The 14,403-nt window shown below is 38.1% G+C and overlaps 1 protein-coding gene across 1 annotated transcript in view; it reads left to right on the top strand.

Annotated features, from left to right (window-relative positions):
* LOC117303641 overlaps nt 1-11,789 on the top strand; it is a 131,076-nt gene extending 119,287 nt beyond the window's left edge. Inside the window, exons 26-29 of the mRNA XM_033787871.1 lie at nt 1,622-1,848; nt 3,320-3,351; nt 5,312-5,477; nt 7,496-11,789. Of these exons, the coding sequence (XP_033643762.1) occupies nt 1,622-1,848; nt 3,320-3,351; nt 5,312-5,477; nt 7,496-7,504 (434 nt within the window). The 3' untranslated portion in view covers nt 7,505-11,789. The remainder of the gene's footprint in view (nt 1-1,621; nt 1,849-3,319; nt 3,352-5,311; nt 5,478-7,495) is intronic.
* The last annotated feature ends 2,614 nt before the right edge of the window (nt 11,790-14,403 follow it).

The raw sequence follows: 14,403 nt of genomic DNA, 5'->3' as shown, positions 1-14,403 counted from the left end.
ACGTTGTGACCCCAGGTTTTTTCATATAAATTGGTTTGTGCCATCCAGGCTGATCCTTGGCAGCATGAACAGCCTGGTCATATTGTAAGCCGAGAGCGTTGAGGTCATCTTTAACCTGTGATATGTAGATGCAGCGCAGGCTTCCACCACCCTGTGACGAGTTCAGATGGTTGGTTTTGTTTATTGAAGAAGGCAGTGATGGAAACTATCATCCTAAGATTGTTGGCGTTGTACAGGCCGTTGTATTTGACCTTGTAGTAGTACATGTAATGGAATGATTTATAAGCGAAAAGTTTTTGTGAAAAGTGTTGCGTGTCAGAGAGAGAAATATCTCTACAGGAAATTTAGATAAGCTTTAAATAACGATTTGTAAGAAACATTTACTGTGACTACACAAAATTTACTCAAACTTTCAGTAGAGACTAAGTGACTGAAGTTGCAATGCCAAGGTCAACTTTCTGTAGGGTACTTGTTAGAAGTTGTTTTGTGGAGACTTTTATTCAGTCTAGGTCATATGAACGTTATTTTTAAAACCTAGTCTCACTTAGAATGTAATTGAGACAAGATATGAGCTTGAGTTCAATAAGATTCATCTTAAAGACACTGGACACTATTGGTAATTGTCAATGGTCAAAGACCAGTCTTATCACTTGGTGTATCTCAACATATTCATAAAATAACAAACCAGTAAAAATGTGAACTTGATTGGTCGTCGAAGTTGCGAGATAATAATGAAAGAAAGACCACCCTTGTCACACGGAGGGAGCTGTTCACACAATGTTTTATACTATCAACCTCTTCCCATTACTTGTTACTAAGAGAGGTTTTATGCTAACAATTATTTTGAGTAATTACCAATAGTGTCCATTGCCTTTAAGATGAGTTGTCAGTATCGCCATAGTGATTTGTATTGTGACATCACACTTTGTCCAGCAAAGTAAGATTGGAACACATTTTAAAGCACACATGTCACATTATTAAAAATACTAAAGACCAGTATCCACACTTGTTGTGACCTAACATATTCAATGGAGTAACAAACCTGTGAAAGTTTTTGTTGTGGACTTAACTATTTTGAAGTACATAAAACTCCAGTGCAAAATCAGTTCTTTGGGGATCAAAAACATGGTTTAATTTTTTGGGGGGAGAGTTTCTCTTATGCTTTTGCAAACCTCCTCTGAAAATGGTTGTTGCAAATATCATGCCTTATAGACCTTTATCACGATGTGGCCATCTTGATTTTACTCCATTCCAACTCATTGTAACCAAACTGAGGATGGACGAAATAATGTTCTGGTGCCATGTTTGCACAATGAATGTCAGCATTCATTACTGTTGTTGGAAACAGGGAACATGACCAAGATGGTGACAGCGTGATTAAGTTCTATAGAGCAAGTCTTAAAGTAAGCCACTCTTCTCAATTTTTGTTTAATTTTAGATCAACTCTTATTTACATTGTATGGTCATAAAGAAACCATCACAGATTGACCTTGCTGGATTTTCTTACATTTTCACACCTGCTCCAGCTGCCCCTTCATCCATTGACTTTTTGTTTGTAGTAATCAGGTGTCATTTCTGTAGTAATCGGGTGTCATTTCTCTCATGATATTTGTTCTTCTAGGTGCTATAAGTCCACCAGCTGTAAAGAGCCCCCCTCCCACTGGCCACGCCCCGATCCAGCCCTTCAGCCAACAACCGCTTAAATCCAGTCCACCCATCCAGAAGATGGCCCAGACTCTCCCTAGTAAAGGAAGTGGGAGGTCATCGTTGGGGTCAGCAGGAAGTCAAGGGTCATACGGGAGCAGCCAGAGACAACCTGACCGATACTTTGAACAGCGATCTCAAAAGGTAAGATTGCTAAAGAATTAAGATTGATCTTAAGTTCAAATCAATCTTAAAGGGTTTGGGTACTTTTTGTTCAACGGAAATTATTTTTGTATGTACAACAGATTTACGCGACTCTCCTGAAAGTATTGCTCTGTGTTTTTCACTTTTTTTCCCCTCAAAATTCCAGAAGGAAACTGCTAGCATTGATTAGGTATCCACTTTGTTTGACTACTTTCCATTCCCAGTGGCACGTTTGATTGTAAATAGGGAAGTGTGTTGTGACATATTCATTCCGTTGGCGTCAGTACAACCGTACCTAGTCAGGTCTCTCTGTTAGTGTCCTTAACTCTTACTCATGTGGACTGTATGCTAGACTCATAGGATATCATCAATTTGGGCAATGAGACACCTTTTTGGTAGGTCTTGCAAAAAAAATTGGGGGGGGGGGAGGTATGCTAAACGAATATATTTATATGATTTGTGTGACTTTCTGAATAAGAACAGGCTGAAACGGCATTGTGACTCAGTAGTTCGTAGTTTTATTAGAATCTGTGAATCTGTTGGGTGAAGACGAACAAAGACGTCAGTACCGGTCTACGGCCTAAAACAGAACGATTATAAGCAGGAAGCAGCCTGCTGAGGGCGCTAGCCATGTGATTCAAAGCAAATGATTCCGTAACCCCAAAATAAAGGTGGGGGGTTTGCATCGCACGCATGACATCACTGATGAAAATTTTGGGGTTTAGCTAGCAGCTTTATGACACAATGGTGGTTAGGTTAAATCCATACATTTGTTGTCATTCGTAAGTGTTTCGTAGTTGTGAAGAAAAGACAAGTGTTAGTGTTTGGGGCTGTTAGGTTTGGGAGGGGGCTGGAGGTGAGTGTTGGGAGGGGGCTGGAGGTGAGTGTAGGGAAAGAACGAGTGATTCAGTAAGGGAGCAGACATAATATTCTTCCTACCTTAGTCTGGTTTCCAGCTTGTAATGCCCTTCGGAAAATCTGGAAAATTGTCATGAAATAGCTTGAAGAATCTTTTAAAGCCTACGCCGTGTGTAAATGTAGGCAAGCCCTTGTGCTCAATCAAATTTTCCTTCCTGCCCCATGGACTAAATATCACATCTGATTGGAGGTTAGTTAATTTAAATGTGTACATTTTCAGAGCACACGTATTTCTGAAGAATATTAAAGGTGAACTGTCATCTCGATCATAGCAGGCCCGATGTCTTACTTAGATTAATGAACTCTAACCCAGTTGCCCGCGCCTGCTGACCGTCATGTCACAGTATGATAATGACAGCGCCGTTTGTGATGTGACTGCTAGGCAGTAACTGGGTCAGAGTTCATCCATGTACAACCACAGGCCTGCTGTGAATCTGACGATAACCCCCCTTTGACTTATCTTTGGGCTGGAATATTTTAGAAGTTTCTACCTTTGTCTGTGACTTCTAACATACTTGGTCTGACTGTTTTTTTAATCTTTTTTATCTTACAGCCAAGTAAGACCCTCGCAGCCGGCCAAGATTTGTAAGTGTTTTATTTATTTATTTATTTATTAATTTGGATCAGACATCAAACAGCACCATTTGTGCCAATAAAAGGATGAATAGGAAATGAGAAGAAATGCTCAGTGTCGAATGTGGGAGGAAAACCCGGAGGGGGGAAAAATGCATTCATGTAGAGACTGATGAAACACAATTCACTTGCAAGGCTTCAGTCTCAGGTGTGATGCGAACAGGGGTCCACAGAGTTAAAAAGGCAGGGGAAAAAACCACAGAGCCAACCTGATCTCTTGGGAACTAAGTACACTAAGTTCTGGCTTGGAGAGGATAACAATATTTATTAAAATCAAAGCGAGAAATTACATGCTTCTCCTAGTTCTTGTGGAACTCATCATTATTATATTATTATATATTACTTTTAGTTTTTAAGCAGCTTATTCAGGGTCAAATGTGCATTTTGTGGTCGTAACCAATAACTGTTTCAGTCAATGACCAGTGATCAACCAATGGCAAGTTCAACCGAAACAGTTAATGGTTGTGATCATGAAAATGCTCCCAAGGTGCAAATAGAATTTGACAAATTCCAAAGTTGATGGTGGTGTCAAACGTCTTTTTAAATATCTTTGTGCTATAATTCTGTACATTTTATAGGGAAAAGCTTGTTTCCCCTGAGACACCAGTAAATGTCTGATCTTTACAAAAGTGGATCTGGACAATTTGTCCGACTTGGAAAGGAAAAGAAAAGGCTACACTATTGAGTGTTGCAGACAGTCCTCACAGGAGCTATTATTTGACCTACTTCAGTATAATCGGCCATTTGACATCTCCCTGTGTTCAATCTCAATCTCAGGCCGTAGTATTTAGGTCATCTCTAGGCAGGTGGTATTCTTTAGTCCCTTGGTGTGGAGGGGAAGTGTGCTTAGAGTAATGTAAAGTGACGGGAGACAAAGTCAGCTGTCATTGGTCATCTAGTGACCTCATAGTTTCACCTCGTTCTGGCAACCAATCACTAAGCAGCTCAGCGAAAATAGTAGATGGATTTTCTTTTGCATTGTGGATAAACAAAAAAAAGAAAAATGTTTTTTTTCACAGTTGCATGTACACCAAGGTGTATTAAGCACTGTATACTCAATACTTTCCTGATTTTTGTGAAAAAAAGAACACAGGCAAATCACAGAACTTTGAAAAAAGTACCGAGTATACAGTGTGTAGTCGCTGCCAATAGCTTGTGCCAAAATCTCCAAAGCGGCCACAACTGGCTGCTTAATATTAACTACTTTCTCCTGCTCAACCAAAGTAAAGGTCATGACCTGAAGTGACATTATTGTTCACATAGTATCTATGCTTTTCAAGTCAAAACAACATTTTCTCATTTATATTATCTTTTCCTACACATTAACAAGAAAAGAATTGGTCAACAAAAATCAACAACAAAACCATATATGGGCGCTTGGTGATGATTATACAGAATATACAGAAATGAATGGCCCATCACACTGAAGCTCTGGTGTTTTAATCAGCAGAGTGTGGGTTCGAGTCCTGGTTGTGACACTTGTGTCTGTGAGGGAGACATTTGATCTTTATTGCTTTGTCCTGCAGATTGGATGTAAAGCCAGAGGTCCGATGTGTTGTGTAAAAGAACCTTGTACTGCAGTCTGTTTTTCTAGCATGTAGGCTACAGGATGCCACACAATACCTTGTACTACACAATAAAAATCTTGTTATAAATTCTGCTTTTGCATCACAGTATCTTTTCCAGAATGTCTAAGATAAAAATAATGGCTTCTTGCAATGTAAATAGCGCGCATGTTGGTCACTCAGTGACCCTCAAGGCGCTGTAACATACAGTTTTCCCTGCAAGGTATGTGGGACTGCATTTGAATTATGAAACCTTTTCCTTTTTAGCACCATGTAATGTTTTGCAAGGTTTAGCAAAATTTTTTTATTTGAGTATTTGCTTTTCTTGTTTTTTTCCCCCCTTGTAGCTTTGTTGCTTCCTTTGCCTACGCACCCCACAATGAGGATGAAATTGAACTGCAGGAGGGGGACTTGGTGAACGTTCTGGAGAAATGTGACGACGGTTGGTTCGTCGGGATGTCGGAACGCACCGGAATGTTCGGTACATTCCCCGGCAACTATGTGTACAAATATGTAAGTTGACTATCAAGATCTCTGCATGTTTATTGATACATTTATAGACTTGTGTAATGGGGGTATTTGATCCAATTTGGGTAAGGTCATGGAAATAGAGAACGCTGTGCTTGTTTTTTTATTGTGTCTGCTCTATACGCCCCCAATGTTACAGGCAACTTTTTATTGTGTCTGCTATATACGCCCCCAATGTTACAGGCAACTTATCTGCTATATACGCCCCCAATGTTACAGCCATGCAACTTTTTATTGTGTCTGCTATATACGCCCCCCAATGTTACAGGCAACTTTTTATTGTGTCTGCTATATACGCCCCCAATGTTACAGCCATGCAACTTTTTTATTGTGTCTGCTATATACGCCCCCAATGTTACAGGCAACTTTTTATTGTGTCTGCTATATACGCCCCCAATGTTACAGGCAACTTTTTAGCTGATTTTCTTGTGCTTCAGGTTGTCAGCTATGCCAATGAAATTTTTTAAAAACACAGTACAAAGTGTTGCTTTGACTGTTTCTTGCTGTAACTTTCCTGTTCCTTTGAAAATCTGCACTGGGGTAAGAAACTCGCACAAATTAACAGTACTTTTGTGACAAAAGGCATTACTTGTATATGGAAAACTACCAGATTGACTAGGGGAAGCTGTGATATGCCAGACGGCCAAAATGGCTGCGCATAAGAATTTTCGCAATGAGGACTTCAGTCACTGCCAGAAACATTGGGGAAACCATTCTCTCAGTGATTAAAGGCACTGGACACTATTGGTAATTGCCAAAGACCAGTCTTGTCACTTGGTGTATCTCAACATATGCATCCAATAACAAACCTGTGAAAATTTGAGCTCAATCTGTCGTCATTACCAAGTAAGGTTTTATTCTAATAATTATTTTGAGTAATTACCAAAAGTGTCCACTGCCTTTAATGTAACTGGGTTCTTTCACATGCATTACACATTGCATGAGATCTACAGCTTAAAACCCTATCTGAAGGATGAAACAATAATGGTCAAGAAGTGTCTTTCTTAGTATACAAGTATCAAGACCAGGAATGGAACTCACACTGTACTGATCAGAACTCCAAAGCTTAATAATAATAATAAGCTTGAGTCTAGTCTTTCCCTGCCAACCCTCCTTCTAGAATGGCATTGACAGTATCTGTAGAAAGTGCTGATTTAACCCTGATTTTGAAAGTAGCCCCTTTTTGAAAATTCACATCTCTATCACCGTTGGTGAATAAAGTGCCCCTAGCCACCTTGGTCTGAACCTCTGACAGTGATCCTTTATGAATCTGGTCATAATCAAAATTGACAACTGACAAATAAGCCCATAATACTTGGCCCAAACTCCCCAAAGAGTCTGCAGTTGCTAGAAGTATTTTCTCATGGTCATCTTCCCTCATGGGTGGCAGTGAGCTTGTCTGATAACCAGACATAATACCTGGATTTGTCCCTTTGATGCGTGTGCTGTTTCTATCGGTGCTAAAGTCCCCTGACCTCCCTTCTTCCTGACCACTGGCAGTTATGGCTACGTGATCTATGTCCACAATTTTGATTGACCACAAGTGTCTGAGTTACTCTCCGATACTGCCTTTACACTCAATCCAAAAAAGTGATTTGAGATCCTGCATTTTAATCAAGACCACAGATCAGGGCGGTCCGGTTGGTGTAGTGGTGTCTTGCCTCGCCTTCCACCTCTGGGACCCTGGTTCAAATCCTACTACGGGCACTATGTGGACTTGGTTTTTAGCCCCTAGTTTACTGCGATGGTTTTCCCTTGAATAATTATCTGGGGTTTTCCTCCCACATCTAAAACATTTGTCTCATTCTGGCTTTTGCTTGTCGAAAGAAAAATAGCACAAGAACATGTAAAACTCGATATGGTTGGGGCCATTATTGTCCTGAAAGCTCAAAACACATAAGACTTGCACAGTCTTTACTAATAACCTGAGATACTATTGGATTACTGAAAGCTTTGGAAAGTTTCTGTAAAATGTGTCACTCTGTTTCCATTTTTACTCTCAGGAATCATGAGGAGATTGTCATCCCTAATGGTAGACTAGAGAGAACAGCGTCTGAATGTTGCACAAACCATAAAGGACAGACAAACCCACTTACTCATCCTGAAATGAAATCAGCATTACAACATGGGAGTTCAAAATTCAAGGGTCACATAGAAGGAAATCATCCACACCTTTTAGAATGTCTGCAACGGTTAACTGGTATTCTGGGTCATAATGTGTATGATATGTGTTTTGAGACTTGAGTACCGGTGCATCGCCCCCATGTGGACATCCAGTGACCTGCCGGTCCCAGTCAAGTTGCAAGTCTACAGATAGAAATCAATCGCTGTTTGACATTCAGCATCACCTTCGACGTGTTAATCATTTAGTGATACAATCATCCTAGGTGTCCCATGGGTGTTTGGTACAAAAGATGTTTGCAGGCAGAGACTTGGGTTTCATCCTTAAAGTAGAATTATTATAGGAAATACTGATGATTCAAATATTTGCAACTTATGGAAACTAATCTCTGTATGGGACACTGACTTGGCCAAAAATTGCTAAGCACAATATGAAATTAAGCAGAAATACCTGAAAAGCATTCAATGAATGACAACCAGTCCCAAATTTCAAAGAGCTGCGTAAGCATACAAAGTTTCTAAGCGAAACAAAATTATGCTTTCCAGAATAAGGTTACCAGCCAAATTGCCATGCCACAAGTACAAATTGTAACTGGTATCCTGCTTATTTTTACTTAGCCGTATTTTCTGATTAAGCAGCTCTCTGAAGTTGGGCCCTGATGTAGTCATCCAATTTTTGAAAGACACCAAATCAAAATTATCTGTTGGACAGTTTTGTATCTTTGACATTAAGTTTTGATATGAAAAAGATGCAAAACTGATTTCTGGTGGAAACTTTCTCAACAGGAATTGTCTGTTAAAATGACTGCTGAGAATTCAATATGGTCATTCCATCAATTAATTTATAAGATTCAGGTTGACCCATGACCTGGGTTCAATTTCATCTTGCTGCCTACCACAGCATTCTACGCTTTGATTCTCTGGCCACGAGGTCAGCACTGAAGACCATAGAAAGGTCTTGTATGAAAGTAGAGGTTTTAAAAGACGCTGACAGTCTGCTCGGGGTAATTATTCAGATGTGTTGTACATTTGTAATTTTAACGACCTTCTGTTTTTGTCATTTGGATTAGCTGTTGTCGAGTCCAAGCTGCGTGACTTCCGTTTTTCACAGGTTACTTATGATGAAGTGCCTTACTGCGTGTGTGTGCTACAGTTTAAAAAAGAAAAATGAAGAAGAAGAAAAAAGGCAATGCCAAAAATATTTTAAAATTAACAGTACAGATGAAGGAATTTGTTTTGGTCAAATGGGAAGGAGGTAGAGTTTATCATCAGTATGTATATAGCATGACATTTGTAGCCGGATTTCTGCTAAAAAAAATAGACTTAATCTGTTTTTAGGACTTTTCTTCTGTTACAGAAGTGTAAGGGTTCACTCTCAAATTGAGTGTTAATTAGTAACTTTATCAGAGTTCGGCATCTTTATGCTTCCAAGTGTGGTTCGGCGGTCAATATTTTCTTGTGCAGCATTATGTCATGGGCACTTTTGCGAAAACATTAAAGAAGTAAACATTTAAGAAGTCTATGCGAATTAACACAAGTAATTTAAAATAAGTTTAATGCTTTCAAATGAAGAACACTGCACAAAATATAGAAGAATTTAATGAAACATATATTTAATATAAATTAATGGCTAGATAATTTTCGTTTTTAAACCAGTTAGTGTATTCACAGATATGAAATATAAATTTGTTATTTACTAACTGAGATTTAATGTTGTATATTGTAAACAGGAGGGGAGGACAGATAGTTTAACTTTTTTAAAGTGGAAAGAAGTTTGTGTTACAGATATGAAACAGATTATGCTATAGATATGAGACTAATTTGAACACTAGATGGCAGCAGACTTACCAACCAAATGCATTGTTCTCGGAGTGCATTCGTGTGTGTACAGAATGACATGAACAATGAAAGTTACCTGGGATGTACTCTGCCACATGAGCAATGTTTATGTAACTGAATGGGAGACAGTGGAAATGTGAGATGACAAGAATTTCACCATGTTTTGTAGTTGTTTGTAAAATCCTTTGCGAGCAATGAAGTGTGTAGACAATGTGAAAACCAGGTATATCTTCTTGGCATTAAAGACACTACAGTATCGAGAACGTCTGTAGATGTTAAATTCAGTTAACATAGTGCAGGAAATCAACTTGAGACAAACAATTGCAAACTTTTAACAAGCGAACTTTTAGAAAAAGGAAAAATTCATGGCGACCTTTAAACAAATTATCTTCAGAAAAAGGACAAATTTGTGGCGACCTTTTAACAAAGTATCTTCAAAAAAATTACAAATTCGTGGAGACCTTTTACCAAATTACTTCAAAAAAAAAAAAAAATTCGTTGGGAAATTAACCCACCCCTAATAAGGGCTTATGCTCCTCATCACTTGTACTAACCATTTCAAGGTGAATGGAACAGATTTGAAGGAAGTACATATATAAACACCACCATGTAAAACTTTCAAGACGTTCCTAAAGCAATCAGTCAGCAATTCTGATTTCTCGTGATCAACACAGCTGGTGAAATTGTTTCAGACGTTATCAGCCATATGTGTTTATTTGTGTGAGATGATTCAGTGAGAGCTGTAACCGCAAGCAGAACGCTATCACTTGGATCTTACTCGAGGATCGCTTTGGAGTTTGATGATAGTAGGTTCGGACAGTTCTTATTAGCATCACTTGTTATGCTTTATTACTTTAGCTGGTTTCGACTTGGAAGAAAGGGTTGAAGTTCAGCATTTATGGGGTAAACCAAGATTTCAGAACTGAATGGGATTTGGCAGTTGATTAGGTGAAAAATTGCAAGGAATACAAAGCTTCAAGTGATTCGGATTATTTGAGGACTGGAAATTAAATGCTTCAGTACAGATTTATTGTTAAAATGATATTTCAAATTTACTTCTCTCATTTCATTCAGTTTTTCCGGCATTATACCACTCCTAAGTGAATGGACATAAATTAATTTCAAGATACTTCTCAAGTCTTGTTTTCACAAGCTGTTGTTTTTCTATAGCCACATTGACACATTTGTGACGCGTCCAACAAATGGTTCCTTTTTAAATTAGATGTCTGGTGCCCTGCTAAAAGATACATAGAATGCTTATTGATTTTGGCAGGTCATCATATGATGAAGTCTGATAAAGCAAGATGTTCTCTAGTTAGAAGGAAATGGCTTCTGGCTTAGCATATCATGTGAATGAAGAGATACAAGGAGATGGCAAATTGCATCAAGCAGTCAAAGACCTAAAATTCATCTTCACTTGCGTCACGTTATGAATGTACTTCTTACCAGGATCACTACATATCCTTAAATCTACAAATGGCTGTTAACCTACAAAACCTACACAGCTGGTAAAATGTTAAAAGTTTAATCGTGCTAAGCATGTTTCCTGGTAACCTGGAAAACATCATACAACTTGCGCACTATTGCAGGTTTTCTAATTAAAATTGCCCAAGAGAGCAGAGTTATTTTCGTCTTTAATATTTTTCTCCTTTTAACCCCTAACCAAGAGTTGGGGCAATATTGCATGTTAAAAATTGAAGGAAAAAATTAAGGTATTTGCTTAGCACAGTAATGTGGTCCGACTTCTTTGAAATTGGCACCTGGTGTTATCCATGGGTTTGACATTCAGTTGTAACACTTTGACATTAAGATAGACGGTATGTCTTGAGTTCAAGCACTGCTGGGCCTCGCTAGGGATCAGCCCTGCATACCCCGTTTATCATCTGTGTTATACAGATGGAAAGCTGGCAGATGTTATACCGTGTCAGGAATGGATATGTGATAAGCCTACACACGACATGAGAGATGGATTTCCGCTATCTTTTACCCAAATGTTTCCAGCGTACAACATACTCCAACTCAAGACTCGTTGAGTGGATTTGTTCTTGTCCATAAAACATATTCGTTCTGCTCAACTGCAGTACAGTCTTGAGCTTCCTTTAAAGGCACTGGACACATTTGGTAATTTTTAAAGAATAGTATTGCTTTATTCAAACACATGCATAAATCAACAAACCTGTGAATTCGGCCATCAAAGTTGCAAGAAAATAATAAAAGAAAAAAAACCATTGTTACTCAAGTCTGTGTTCTTTCACATGCCTAATGAAAGGCTTCAGGCCTGAAGTCTCAATATTTCAGTGAGAATTTGCCCCTTTCTCAAATACTACATCACTTCAGCTCACAAAGTTTTATACTACATGTATCAACAGCTCTCCATTGCAAATTACCAAGTAATTTGTTATGCTAACAATTATTTTGAGTAGTTACCAATAGTGTCCAGTGCCTTAAAGTCATGATCATGAATGTATAATCTGGATAAGATACAAACACATTGTTTGTAATCTAGGACACCCATATGGTCAGACAGCTTTTTCTTTTGTAGTAGTATATTTGCATTAGTCTGAGATATTTTGTAGATCTATGTGACCTGGATGAGAAATCAAACAAATATTTATTCTGGTTCATATCTGTTAACATGAAATTTAAATAGTTTGAATTTTGTTGATGTTGTTTTTGTCTGTTTTTTTTTCAAAAGAGAGGATGCTGTGTTGCTGCTTTGTAAATATTAATAACAGAGTATGTTTATCGCAAGAATATGTTTATGGGTTGTTATAGATAGCAGTTGTGTTTTGTCACAAGTAGATTGTATTTCAAAATGTAAAGTACTAATTATATACTACTACAGCATGGTCATGTTATATGACATCTGTATAAAACCAAATTAGATGATTAATTTAGAGAGAAAAAAAAGGTGCAGTAGGCTAATAACACGGGTTATTATTGTTGAAGATTTTTGGTGTTGTTTTTCTAACTTTATTTGGATGCTTTTTAAAGAATTTGAATATATAGTGTGGCTGGTACTCCTAATATTACAAGGAAAGTGAGCAGGAGTTTAATAATGTGGCTTCCGGAGTCAGACATTTTAATAAGTCATTTTGTAAGTCAGTTCTGGTTTGCAGATGTTTATGTTGAAGCAATGGTAAGTTCTGTGGAAACTTTGCATAACCTATATAAAGGGGCTGTGTGGTTGCCCAATCCATATGTCTTGTGAAGTAATAGTCAATTAAGTTTGTTTTCTAATAACTGTCAAAGCATGGAGCAATTTCTCCATGGTCAAAGGCATTGGAAGATTTTGGGACACTTGGTGGCAGCAGACTTACCAGGTAAATTTCCATTGTTTACGCAGTTCTGCGCTCATTACCAAAAACAAAGGATCTACCTGGAAGTCTGCTGCCACCTACATGTAGCACCCCCAAACGTCCCCCATTAATTTGGTTAAGTCAAACTGAGGGTCTGTCCAACTTTACCTGTTTTGGCTTTGGCTACGTTACAACATTGCATATAATACTCACCCCTAGGTGCAGTAGCCGGCAGCTTCATCAGACGTAGCCAGGGAGGTTCTGTTTAATAACAGTCTTTGAGTGGCTCTGGCTATAAGGCGGTTGGCTACAGTGAGAGACCTTTTTTATGGTGCAGCCATCTTGAATTTTTCCCATTGATGTCAATGTTACCAAACCAAGGCTGGAATAAGAAAATAGTCTGGTTCCTATATGCAAAATGAGTATAAGCATTCATTATTGTTATCCGATACAAGGAACATGACCAAGATGGATGCAGCGTGATAAAGATCTATAGACCTTTCTTTTGCAACGTCACAGCCCGAGTTTTTGCCAACCCAGATTGGAAAACTATGGAAAGCCATATGTGCAAATCAAGAAAAGATCGTTATTTTTTGTAACAATGTAACAAAATTTGTCGATTTTGTTTAAAACAAAACAACTAATTATGAGAAGTACTTTATTTAATTGAAAGTTTGCAGAAAATGTTGAATTTTGTTAAAACATCTGTTTTTACGATTTAGTGTTTTACTAACATTCGGCCGACCATGCCAACCAAGGCGGTTTGTTGATCAACAAAAGAAAGGTCTATATGGCAGATGCAGTGACCTTAACAACCTTAATCACAGCTTGAAGTCAATGTATGGTCATGTAACAAAATTGTATATAAGTTTCTGCTTGATATTCATTTATTGTTGTTCAGTTCATTATTGATAGGAGAGAATTGAGTTGTATTCAGCTTGGCTCATAAAATTATAATATTGCTTTTCGTTAAATATTGTGCTAGCACTGTGCTTGCAATTAGTTGAACACCTTATTTGAATATAATTTAGTACTACTATTGTGGTAATCTTCTAATGAAAGTTAATTTTTAGTTTTCATACTGAATCTAATTCTGACAATTTTGTATTCGGTGAAATAGATTTAATTTTCAGTACCATTGTAGTTAACCAAGTTACCCATTTCAGTATGTCTTTATATTGGAAGAACAACCAAGACGTCTACACTGTGGGGCACATACATGTTGCAGTGAATACATGCCCAAGTACAAATGGGGCTCATAGTGGAAGAACAACCAAGACGTCTACACTGTGGGGCACATACATGTTGCAGTGAATACATTCCCAAGTACAAATGGGGCTCATAGTGGAAGAACAACCAAGACGTCTGCACTGTGGGGCACATACATGTTGCAGTGAATACATGCCCAAGTACAAATGGGGCTCATAGTCACAAGTCAGCTAATGATGTGATATAAAAAAAAACTTGTATCTGCCCAAAATATTGGTACCCTAACAAGTGAATACTTATAGTACATTTTGGCCCAGAAACACTACATTTACAAATTCAGTATAAGATGAACTCTTTTATGTTGATGTTTAAGTACTATTTTGATATGATATGAATTTGAGAGATGATGGAGAATGCTGTGGCTTTCTGAAACATGCCGTAGA

The sequence above is a fragment of the Asterias rubens genome, chromosome 20 (assembly GCF_902459465.1).
Source record: "Asterias rubens chromosome 20, eAstRub1.3, whole genome shotgun sequence".
NCBI lineage: Eukaryota > Metazoa > Echinodermata > Asteroidea > Forcipulatida > Asteriidae > Asterias > Asterias rubens.
This window is presented reverse-complemented; position numbering and strand designations above follow the sequence as displayed.